The 12441-nt window shown below is 47.2% G+C and overlaps 1 protein-coding gene across 1 annotated transcript in view; it reads right to left on the bottom strand.

Annotated features, from left to right (window-relative positions):
- Window positions 1–10734, bottom strand: part of ERBB3 (v-erb-b2 avian erythroblastic leukemia viral oncogene homolog 3) — a 26445-nt gene extending 15711 nt beyond the window's left edge. The window contains exons 1-9 of the mRNA XM_006897639.1: window positions 10561–10734; window positions 6443–6594; window positions 5305–5491; window positions 4548–4673; window positions 3823–3888; window positions 3548–3666; window positions 3307–3448; window positions 2713–2826; window positions 2496–2616 (exon numbers count right to left, since the gene is read on the bottom strand). Coding sequence (XP_006897701.1) covers window positions 2496–2616; window positions 2713–2826; window positions 3307–3448; window positions 3548–3666; window positions 3823–3888; window positions 4548–4673; window positions 5305–5491; window positions 6443–6594; window positions 10561–10642 — 1109 coding nt within the window. The 5' untranslated portion in view covers window positions 10643–10734. The remainder of the gene's footprint in view (window positions 1–2495; window positions 2617–2712; window positions 2827–3306; window positions 3449–3547; window positions 3667–3822; window positions 3889–4547; window positions 4674–5304; window positions 5492–6442; window positions 6595–10560) is intronic.
- Window positions 10735–12441: the final 1707 nt, after the last annotated feature.

Genomic DNA, 12441 nt, shown 5'->3' on the forward strand with positions numbered 1-12441 from the left:
GGAGGAATTGAATGATAAAATTCAGAATGATAGTCCTTATGAGAAATTAAGTAAACAAGTTTTGGAGCTTTCTAATAAAATAGATAAATTGGGTTCTTGTAATGAGATATATTATCAAAGTAAAAATACAGCTTCATCAGCAGCAACTGTTCCAGACTCTATGCTATTTAATGATATGAATCATGCTCCGGTGGGAGTGACTACTTTTTTTTTTAAATTTTTTAAATTTTATTTCATTATTTTTTTAGTGTACTGTCAAATCAGATCTGACTGACACAGGAGGAGATTGTTCCTCCTTCTCCAGCAGAGCATCTGGTGGATTCGAACCGTGTACCTCTGAGAGGGAGTGACTACTTTTAAGAAACCTTTAACGGTAATGTGCAGAGCTTTGCAACAAGCAAAGCAAGATGATTTATCTAATTTGGGGAAAAGGAGCTTCTGTATTTCCTTCCAGTAACAATTCAGGATATGCTTCCTGATCACGAATATCCCCAAGGTTATCAATTGTATCAACACCAGTCATTATCTTATAAAACAATTAAAGAATTGAAGCAAGCCATAGCTGCTTATGGTATGCATTCTACCTATGTAAGGGATATATTACAAGGAATGCTGCTTTATTGGAAGTGTTTTTGTGAACTTATTTTGTTTTCTCATAGTTGCTTTCTTATATTTGATTATATACAAACAAGAATGAATCCTGAAGAAGAAAAATTATACTCATCTTGATGATCACAAAATTATGACTTAAACAAAAGAGGGGGAAATGAGGGAAGCCGAATATCAAAATTAATAATAGTAGACCAAATGCTGTATCGGGAAATGAGGGAGGCTTAATACAAGCTGAAGGTCACCTTGTGACACTAGGGCATTCCTTAGGAGTCAACATTGTTCTTAGTTTTTATCTAATGAATCCCTCCCTCTTGAGATTAACATAAAGAGGAACTTGGCCTTATCTGTAAAAGATTTCACCATTATCCTTTATTTTGTATTTCCTTGCAATTCTATATAAATACTCAGAGAAGCTTCGAGGTCTTCAGTCAAGGACTGTTGGCCCCCTGTTTTACGCTCTCTGCTCTATCTCATTCCTGGTTGTTTGTCTCTTTATTAATAATTATAAAATTATTCTATTCTTTGGGACCCTCGGTCTGCAACAGAAGGCTGTATGGCGCTTTCTCAAAAAGTTGCAAATAGAAATACCATTTGACCCAGCAATTCCTCTACTGGGAATATACCCCAAAGAGACCATAACCGCCACCCAAGCAGATATATGCACACCCATATTTATCGCAGCTTTGTTCACAATAGCAAAGAGCTGGAAACAACCTAAGTGCCCATCAACAAACGAATGGATAGAGAAGCTGTGGTATATTCACATAATGGAATACTATGCTGCATTGGAAAAAAAGGAACTCATGAAATATTATACAAAATCGGTGACCCTTGAGGACATTATACTGAGTGATCTCAGTCACAAAAGGACAAATACTGCATAGTGCCACTGTTGTAAAACAGGACTGACATTGGGTTGAGGGGAGACTGAGAAATATGGGATAAATTATGTATACTGCATTGAAACAGATAAGGGAGAGAATTGTTTAAAAGGGCTATTTGATTAGGTATTATTGTCATGACAGGAGTCCAGAACGAAGGCTGCATAGTGGAGTGGACTTGGGGAGAGGGACTGTATAACAATGAAAGAATTTTTCTTTTACCTTTCAAAGAGAAGAGTGAACTGGGGAAGAGGTTGGGCAGAGAGAAAAGTGCAACAATGAATGAGTGGAAATCCAAAGTCTCTGTAAACTTTCATAAATTAATAAAAAAAAAGAGTCACATCTAGTGAAAGCAATAAAACGGATGTTTTCTTTCTTAAAAAAAGAAAATATAAAAAATTATATTGAAATAAAAATACAGTAACTTTGAATTGAAAAAAGTTAAAAGAAAAAAGCATGTATATGTAATGTTTCATACACCATCACACACATGTTTTAAATGCTGTCATTGGATTATAAATCTTTGTTCTTTGTTGTCCCATTGACCACAATTAGAGAAAACAGCTGGAAGTCAAGAGGAGGCAGATAATGATCTAAATTCAAGACCAAATGATCAGAAAACTTTGAGGAGGATGACTCTGTCCCTTTCACAGGATCTATGGAGTCCCTGAGTCAAGCACTAACTTAAGGACCTCTAGGACTTGATTACTGAGTAGCCTGAAGAAGTTCAGGAGTTCTGGTGGCACAGTCCATAGGGAGTTGCACTGCTAAGCCAAGGGTGGTGCTTCTATGGCAATTCTAATCCACCAGTAGATCCAAAGGAGGAAGATGAGGGACCTTCTCCCATGTAATTTACAGCCTCCAGAAAACCTGCTGGAGGGTCAGTTCTGAGTTGATTCTGACTTGACAAGAAGAATAAGAAGGGGTAAACCATACAGCGAATTGTAAGAAGGTTGGATGGGGTGAGGGATCAGAGAAGGAGCAGGATTTATGATTTCTAACCCATTGAGGCCAGTGATAAGGAAGTCCAGGTTGCCCAAGATCTTGGTGCAGTTGACAAATCCATCGATGTTGCTTGAGTCCACAGTCTGGAAGCGGCTCCCGGAGCCCGTTCCTTCACAAGCTGCAAACACAAAAGGAGCTCAGGAGAGGTTGTCTACATAGCTCCAGAAGAAAGGATATTCTTTTACTAACTTCTTTCTTCTCATCTCCTACTCACCTTTAGGACATAACCCTCCACAGGGCTCACACATTTTGAGTCCATTCTTATCTACCTCCATCTTGTCTGGAGGACAGGCCCTGACACAAGAAGCTTGGTCCACCACAAAGTTATCTGAGAAAGAGGGGATCACAGTTAGAGATGAGGAACACTACCAACTATTAGTCAAATCCTGCCCTAGACCTGTACCCTCCTGCTCTGCACTGAGTTTGCCTATATCTTCACCACCCTAAGTTCTGGGAGTGGAACAGGATCTAAGGGACACTCACTTGGGGTGATCAGGTTGTTATACTTCTCAAACCATTTCCCTTTTCAAACTCAAACAGCTTTTTAATTAGTTCCAACTCCTATAGACTCTTCATCGGGTGTCTGAGTCTGTAAATCTTGAGAAGAACGCCCCTCTTTTCCCATGGATTCTAACCACCAGAGATACCTGGCCTTTTGGTTAGAAGCATATACACAATGGATGATGTCATTTGAGCTCACAGCTTCCCTCTTAGGCCTCTTTATTTTCCATACGACTCCTTTATGCTTCCTAAATATCATCTAACATCCTGGATCAATTACAGTTGTTCTTTCCCCTCAGACACTCACGGGGACAGCTGGCCACACACACTCCTCCATATTGATACTTAGTGTGGGGATTGGGTTCTAGCTGGAAAGTCAGCTTGTTGTAAACGAGAGGCTGTGGACACTGGCGAACACAGGCTCCACTGTCATTGAAGTGTCGGCAGGCCTGGAATTATGGAAGACTTATAAATGTTACATATGTACCTGTCCCACTTCCCTGAAGCCCACGTCCTCATTTCAGGCCCCAAGCAAGTTTGGTACGTACAAAGCAGTCTGTGTCCTGGGGGCCCAAGCAGCCCCCTGCACACTCATCATGGCAGCACTGGTTGGGGTCCGACCCAAAGCAGTGACCATTACACTGAGGGGCACAGATGGTCTTGGTCACTACGGAAGGAAAGGAAATATAGCTGTCAGGGCATTTAGGACTATAGTCCAAGCGTTTTTCCAGTCTCATCCATACCCTCAATAATGACACAGGTTGGGGTAGGCAAGGAGGTGGAAGTACGTGAGTTTTAAATCTCTAGGGGGAAGAAAACCTACAAGTCTGGCAATCTTCTGGTCCTGGGCCCCAGCATCCTCCCTTGCAGGTATTATGACAGGGGGGACCTGGTTGGGAAAGAAGAAAACATAAGGGGACATCAGTGCTAATAAAGGCTGCTTGAATCAGCAGGGTATGATGTCAACACACAGGCACCCCAGTCCCAGGAAGTGAAAAGCCAAAGCACTATCTTCCTCGCCCTTGGAAAGCAGGGCTGGGCTCAAGTGAACCTGTCAACAAGGGGCGGAGCGCCCGCCTCCACACCACCTACTGGACAGCTGAAAGGGAGGGACTAGGGCAAATGCCAGCCTCTGCCTCAGTCCCAGCTCAGGAACTTGGTTCCTTCTTGGCAAATTATATCTAGCAGGAATACGTGTGTGAATGATCAGGAAGACGCAGATAGTGGCCAAGGATAGATACATTCCAAAGAGAAAAGAGCATGCTGTAACAGAAAGAGGGATGAACATAGAGTCTAAAGATTTGGTTTCTCCATTTAGTAGACAGACATTGTTTGCCCCTCCCTCCCTTTTTTTAACTCATTGCTTCTGTAGTTTGGCTTTTGGGGAACTGACCTAGCCCCTTCTGGCAGGCTCCTTGGGTTTAGGGCTGGAGATGTTCAGTAGAGAAGAAGTAGATTAAGATTAGAGCACAGCGATATCATGATGGTAGAAAAGGAGTCACTTGGTTTGGGGGTGCGGTTGGGGAGAGCAGTCTTAGGGCTACTCACAGCTCTTGCCATTTTCTTTCACCACTATCTCGGCATCTTTGTGCCTCACGATGTCCCTCCAGTCAATTGTGTCCATGTGACAAAGCTTCTCATTCCTCTCAATATAAACGCCCCCTGACAGAATTTCTGATGTAGGGAAGAGAAGTGACAGGGTTTAGGGTGACAGCAGACCTCCTCTTTCCTACCTCCCCACCAGTCCAAAGGAAACCTGAAACTCAGGAGTCGGGGAAATGGAGCAGATAGATATGTCCAATTAAATCTGAACTGCAGAGAAGATACACATTATAGAGCAAAAGAGGCAGCTCACAGAAGTGCAGTCTCCTCAAGCACCTGTCTAGATCCGGTTTGGCCAGTGGGGGAGGGGGACAAAGAGAGCCTCTGACTCATGCCTGCCTCCCGCCCTCTTCTCCGCCCTCCCTGCAAGCCCTGTCTGCTTATTTTCCAACCAATAGTTTTGGCTTAAGGAGGGAGGTAAAGGTAGGATTCCCAAGGAAAAGACAAGACACTTTGAATTAGAGTAACTGTTAATAGATTTAGTTCTTACTCCAGCCTTACTGGGACATACAAACCCCCCTTGCACGGCAGATACCCCAGCTCCTTACTGAGAGGCCTTCTATTATTTAAGGAGTGATGGACCACAGTGGTCAAGGTGGTGGAGACCCTGAAGGGGTACTTAGAAGAAGCTGTCATTGGTCTTCAAGGAGGGGGCTGTCAGCAGGCTGAAGGACAAGACGAGAAGAAATCACCAGGTACTGACCGGTAAGCTGAGTGAAGCGAAGCTGGCGCAGAGCGTGGCTGGAGTTGGTGTTATAGTTTAACATGACAAAGATGGCAAACTTTCCATCGTAGACCTGGGTGCCCCGTACCACTCGCAGGTTGGGCAGTGGAAGTGTAGAGAACTCATTCATGGCCACGAGGACATAACCTGTCACTTCTCGGATCCACTGTAATGGAGATGTTGTTAATCAGTTGGACAACAAGGCCAAAAGTCTCAATCCCCTCTTCCTTCTTAAAGCATTAGGAATCCTCCCCTCCTCTCATTGCTGTTTACTCTATCCTCCTTATAATGTTCCTGAAGTGCAGAGCAGAACTGCTCTGAGGGTTTCCAAGGCTATAAAATTCTATGGAAGCAGACTGTAAAATTCTCTCCTGAGGAACGGATGGTGGGTGTGAACTACCCACTTTTCAGATGGTAGCTGAGTACCTAACCACATGCCATCAAGGCTCCTTAAAGAATCCTTAAAAAAAAAGAATCCTTCCAAAATAATAATTTTACAAATAAACCAAAAACCCTACTGCTATTCAACAGACTCAGACTCATGGAGATCCTCTATAGGGTTTCAAAGGCTGTAAATCTGAATGGAAGGTGGGGCTGTTTCATCTTTGTCCCATGGAGGCGCCTGTGTGTTCAAATGGAAGATCTTTGGCTGACAGTCCAAAACTTAACCTACGATGTCACAGGCTCCTTCAGGAATCCTTAGCCCCTCTAGTTATTTCTAATTCTTATTTTGGAGTTGTTATTTTGGAGTAGGGAGTGGGTATGTCACACTCTAGTGAGGAAAGACAAGCAGCAGATACAATTGGGGAATTCTGCTTTCCAACCATTTTCTTTCTATGACGGGAAGGTCCTTTATCCTTTCCCCGGGTCTTCTTGATCCTCCAGTCTCTATGTTAGTCTATTTATTTTGTTACAGACCACCACCCTGCCCTTGCTCCCTTCTCATTAAGCCCTGGCTGTGATGACCAGGCCATTGGCCCCAGATTCTAGTCATTGTCTTTACGACTACAAAAGTTGCATGGTAGAAATTCTGGATTCCACCCAGTAGCCCTGAGGAAGGGAAGCATGCAGGCAGTGGAGAGAATAAAGGTTGAGGGCGGGGGTTGGGGCATCTAACCTGTAGAAATGAGAGGTCAGCATTGTGTCCTGTGAGCACGATCTCGAGGTTCCCCATGACTACTTCACACCTATTGTAGAGCTTGTACAGTGTCTGGTATTGATTCTCTGCATCACCAGTCACACTCAGCCCGTTCAGAGTTCCAGGACACACTGTTCAAAGTTGAGACAAGAATGGGAGGGATGGACACATGTTTTCAGTTCCATTCCCTATCCTGTAAGACCACCTCCTTGATTCCTTTCTTCCATTAATACTCAACAGGGTTAGAAAACCTCCAACTCTCCCCTTAAAGAGCAACTTAAAAATCCCATTGCCACTGATTCAGAATCAACTCATAGCCTACCCTTCCTTGGGTTTCAAAGGCTGCAAATGTTATAGGAAGATACTGTCTATCTTTCTTCCCCAGAGCTACTAGTGGATTTGAACCACTAGAGAGATAGGGCCTTTGGGTTAGCAGCACAATTCCCTACAGGGTCGGTCACCAGCACGCGCTTTCCCCCTTTAGGACAGACAAAATAAAATCACATTTAATGTCAGTGAGATAATTATGATTCATTTAACTTATACATTAAAGAAAACAGCTACTCCACAGTTGGCCATGTTGTGAGGAGAGACCGGTGTTTGGAGAAGGACATCATGCTTGGGAGGGTGGAGGGACAGCACAGGAGGGGAAGGCCCTCTATGAGGTGGATTGAGTCAGTGACTGGGATAATAGGGATGGGAGTGTCAGAGACAGTGCGATTGGCACAGGACAGAGCAGAGTTTAGGGCTGTTGTACATAGGGTCGCTATGAGTCGCAAGTGACTTGACGGCACATAACAACAATCTTTATCAAAATAGGTTGCTAGACCTTTCTTTGATCATGCTGCTGGATGAGTTCAAACCATCAATGTTTCGGTTAGTAGTGAAGCACAAATCATTTATACCACCCAGACAGGCTTATATTGAACTGAGATCCTGAGCTTCCTTCCACATCTTCCCAGATAGGGAAGTGAAAGGTTTCCTTTTTTTCCACTGGTGACTACAAACTGTGCCACCAGCCCTCCCTATGACTTTGGGCATAAAGAGGTTAATCAGGGAAGATGTGGGATTTCTATCCCTTAGAAAGGAGAAGTTCAGAAGAGACAAATATTTCTGTTTGTCCCCTTCTTCCTCTTTCTTACCCTCCATGGGGCACTTCTCTACCCCCATCCTGCCTCTCCCTAAGTCCAGGAATAAACATCTCTTTGGGGCTAGCACACAGCCTCTATTGTGTCTACCCAGGGTGGGATGGGGGCAGAGGGTGGGGGCAGTGCCTGGGGCCACAGAGAAGCCCACAATGAAGTGATTCTATCCAGGAAGAGGGGGCTGCCCCACCCTGTTCTCAGAGTCCCCTTGCTCTGGAGTACCCCCTTGCCACCCTCAAGCCTTGGGTTCAGACAAGTGACCTCACTAAACGGGGTGGGGTGGGGTGGGGTGAGGGGACTAGGGCTGGTGAGGGGTCAATGGGAGCTTTGTCTTTAAAGCTGGAAGATAAGGAGCTGGTTGCCTACTCTCCACCCTCCCTCTGTGCCCCATCCCCCCCATCCTTTTCCTAAATAACTCTGGTTTCCCTTCACTCCTTTCCTTAACTCAGCTCACTCCAGCTCCCTCAGCACACAGTTTTCAGCTCTAAGGTATGTTTAGCAAACACAGTGAAGTATATTGGGAAATAGGAGCAGACTACTTCCAAGCCATCTTCCCAATTCCATTGATGGAGGGATTGATAGAGAAGGCCTTCTCAATATGGGGATCCTCATCCCCACCAGAGAAAGTTAGACTAGGAGTACAGGAAGCATATCCATCTTGGGTCTCTTTGCTGTGTAAAAATGGAAGACGGGGCTCAGGGAAATCTTGGTCCCTGAAGCCCTACTCTTGTCTCTTTCCTCTGACTCTCTGCAGGACTGTTTGTGTGTGTGTGTATACCACCTGTTCCAACCACCCTTCCCTGAGGCAGTATCAGGTTAGTGGGAGGGAGGGGGGGAAATGTAGAGAGACTGCTGAGGTCTCAGTGCCTCACCCTAGGTCCACTCTGATTCTGACCAATTGACTTCTGATAATTTCTCTTTGGGGGGAAGGGACAGGTAGGGTTAGCAAAGAGGTAAACAGGCCAGGTGCTCCCAAAGGAGCCTGGGAATTTCAGGGTCCTTGAGCTGAAATGCAAAGAGACTAGGAAGGTTAGTCATTCCTGGAACAGCCCCACCCCAACCCCCTTCCTGGTAAAACACCCCTTCTTCCAAGTCAAGGCGCCAATCTTTCTCCGTAGATAAGGGAGGAGCCAAGATTTCTGCATAGGGAAGTGGTGTGTGCATGTGTGCACATATGCACACATGGACACACACAGAAAAATGTTCATAGTTCCTCTATCAGCCCAGAAATCTACACAGGTTCTGTATGCCTTTGGGTTTCCTTATTGGGAAGAATTTCAGGTGTCCATTCAAGCTCATGTACCTGCAAGTGTGAATGTAGACTTTGTGCCTGGGCTTAGAAAGCTGGTATTGGAAGTCCAATCCCAGCTCCCTGCCACTCTGAGGGTAAAGTCCATATAACGCAAACAGGGAGCAAAGGGCTCAGGCAGGGAGAGAAGATGAAAAACATCTTTGGGGAGGAGCCAGGCAGCCTGACGATAGGGATAGGGGAAGAGGAACTTTACAAAAATTCCTGGCTGTTTTGGGGGCCAGGGTTATATAGGAAGGGGCAGTATCACTGCCCCTCCTTGGTAAAGAGCTAACGGGGAATGGGACAGAGCAAGAATCTCCAGCCCACCCCCCAACCAAGGGCCTCCTCTCCAACATCCCCCATTCCCATCACAGCTGGGACAAAGGGGCTATAGAAGAACTGAGACAGGGCCGGATGCCCAGAAGCTGCAGAACCCAGATAAAGGGTAAAGAGACCCAACCAGGCCAGCCTTCTTCCTCTCCCAGGGAAGGGGCCAGGACTTAGGATTCCTGGGTTCCTAGGCTGAAGATTCCAGGGCTCTGGATAGACCAGTGATACAGTCATTTCACTCCTCCCTCCCACTGTAGTATCCAGACCCCCACCCTGCACCAGCTGGGAGTGTTCATATCTCAAGAACCCAGGGTCTAAATTTAGGCCTAGCAACTGTGGGGGAAGCACAGGTGTTTTCCCACTCCCAACCCTGGGGAAGGGGCCCTGGCAGTGTCACACTGCGAACTGGGATCCGTGAGGAGGGGAGATCAACAGAACTATTCTAGTTACCCTCAGGTATCTGCTGTCCCAGAGACCCCCCCAAAAAGCTCAAATGTCATGAGAGTGGTAATAGAGAAGAGCAATCCAGGATTCTCGTTTCCTGGAGTGAAAGAAATAAAATTGGATGAAGTTAGGGAAATATTCTTAAGCACAGAAGGCTCAGATGTGAAAGGATGCCCTCTTGGTTCCAAGTTGGTGAGAGAAAAAAACAGACTGGAAGTCCTTGCCCCTATTGTATATGCTCAATAAATACTAGTTACAGCGACAAAAAGTAGTTGGTTGAGTTTTACTATTTTGAAGCTCGCTTGGGCCTCTCATTCCTTTATCACTTGGACTTGACCCTCTGGTTAATCAACCCTCCCCCGGAAGCAGAGGTGCAGTTCTTGTTTTCCAACATCGAAAACAATCACTATCACCTTCCCTCCCCACCCCAAACATCCCATAGCTCCGCCTTATTGGCACAACAATGAAACTGAAGGCTGCTGAAACTGGGGGGTAGAGGGTCTATTGAGACCTCCAACACAACCCTTCTCACCCTTCCCGCCAAGATCTCCACCTCCAACTATCTTCCGCTGTTTATAGAGTGAGCTCCCAACTCCTCTTTTTGCAGCACCCCTTCAAAGTGGCGTCAGTTCCATAGGAGAAAAGAGTGAGACTAGGGTCTGTGGGGAGCTGGTGAAAAGAGGGCCTGAAAGTCTTTTTATCGGCGTCACTGACCATGCCTAGAACTTCAGCCTCTGAGTCTGACCCTCCTCTCCCCAGCTGGTCTCTGGGGACCGGGGGTCAGCACCCCACTGCACCGAGCCCCGGAGCCTCACACCCTTTTAGGGACGCCCACATAGTTCGGCCTCCCGGGTTCCCAGTAGGTTGATGCTCCCGGCACAGCTTACCTGTCTGCGAGTTGCCCACCTCGGAGCCCCGGGCCAGGCTAAGAAGCAAACCCAGCACCTGCAGAGCCCCGTTCGCCTTCATAACTCCAGTAGAGGGTGAGGGGAGCCCAGCCCGGGGGCCCTGGGACTAGGACATCGAAGACTGAACCACCTGAGCCGCCAGCGAAGTGGTGGTGGGGACGGCAGGAGCAAATTAGTCGGGAGTCGGAGTCCTGGCCGGTGGCTGAGAAGGGGGAGGGTGCGGAGGGGAGGGGGGGTGAGTCACGGCCGCGCCCCCTTCCGTGCGGGCTGGAGCAGAGTTTGCAGGAGTTTGCAACCGACTGCCCGCCCCGAGAGCGCGCCTCCGACTCCCGCGCAACTCCGAGACCCCCTCTTCTCAGCCAAGCCGATCAGCATAAGGGATGTCTCACCCTAACCTTGCTTCTGGCCCTGGCCCGAGAGAAGGTCAGATTCAAAACCCCTCCAAATCCAGGGAAAGGTAATGGGGGCGGGGAGAGTATGCCAAAGCCCAGCCCCCTGAAAACTAGCCTCGCCCATTAACCAAATCATTCAACTCCCCTAGCCGGTTGGATCACTTGAGGATTTTTCTCTCTGGAGTGAATATTTTTCTCTGTGTGTTTTTGAGGGGGAGGGTGTTGTTTGCTTCATACTCAGGCCACCTCAGTTTCCCGTGGCTCGAAGTCCCATAACTCATCCCTCCTGCCCAAGAACCTGAGGCTGCGTGAAATTGCACTGTCTCCGGCCGCTTCCTCCTCCAGCCCCGGCGCCAGCTCGGCCTCTCCCGGGGATTTGGTTGGGGGGCGGGGGTGGTTTCCAGCCTGGGAACAGCTTAAGAGCCCGCTTTCCACTTCCACCCTGGGAGGAGCTCCCGCACCTGTCGCCGTCCCCTCTGCTGCCCCCCACGGCCGCCTGGGAGAACAGCTGCCGCTCCTTCCACTCTCCTGTGACCGACGTCCGGGCGACTGCAGCTCTAGGAGGTCGGCTGGGCACCAGATGGGCACTTCTGTTAGGGGTGCTCACACCCTCATGAGTGAGTGCCTTCCAAGTCTGGGCTCCCGCTGGAAAAAAGTAAGGGGCACTAGAGACTGAGTCCAAGAATGGCGTGGACCCTTGCACTTCTCGCACCAAGTCTCAGATCCAGGGCAGAGGAGTCCCAGTCCAACACCGAACCAGTTTCCTCGACGTACCCAACTTGCGCCCCCTGGTGCCCGTCGAGCAGCAGAGGGACCCCACAGAACGTTGCATTCCAGATCTTAACCTGAAAATAGAATTCTTTTTTTCCTCTCAAGGCTTTGCTTCGAATACTTAAAAAACAACTGGACTTTGATTAGGAAATATTTCACCCCTCACTCCAGGTCAAAATGCTTTAAACTTCCTTTTTCGACCTCCAGGGCATCAATATTGTAATAAAATCCAGGGCAATTGAGTGGAATCGGGTTCAGTGACCTTTCATCTGAATCTGTAAATCATCAGTTAGGTTTCTGAATCTGTAACTCCGTACTTGAGGAGATTCCCGTGTTTCACCCATAGAGCAGCTGGTATATTTTGGTTTTGCAGACCTTTTAGTTAGCAGTTTCATGTTATGGACTAGGCAACCAGGGCTCCTTTGATGTTGTAATAGCCGCAAAACCCATTAACATTTACAATCCAGCAAAACATTTCCTCTAACTTAGTGCAGTCCACTATTTTCCACTTAGCAGAAAAATTGTAGGAGTGAAGTGACATTTCTTCCCTTTTTACCGAATGGTAAACTGAAGTTCTAGAAACGAGCTAACCAGCTGTTGCCAGAGGAACCAAGACAGGGATCCAGGGGGGGTGCGTGTGTGTGTGTGTGTGTGTGTGTGTGTCTGTGTGTGTGTGTGTGTGTGTGTGTGTGTGTGT

This window comes from Elephantulus edwardii, unplaced genomic scaffold (genome assembly GCF_000299155.1).
Source record: "Elephantulus edwardii isolate Elephantulus edwardi_28Jun2011 unplaced genomic scaffold, EleEdw1.0 scaffold00212, whole genome shotgun sequence".
Classification (NCBI taxonomy): domain Eukaryota; kingdom Metazoa; phylum Chordata; class Mammalia; order Macroscelidea; family Macroscelididae; genus Elephantulus; species Elephantulus edwardii.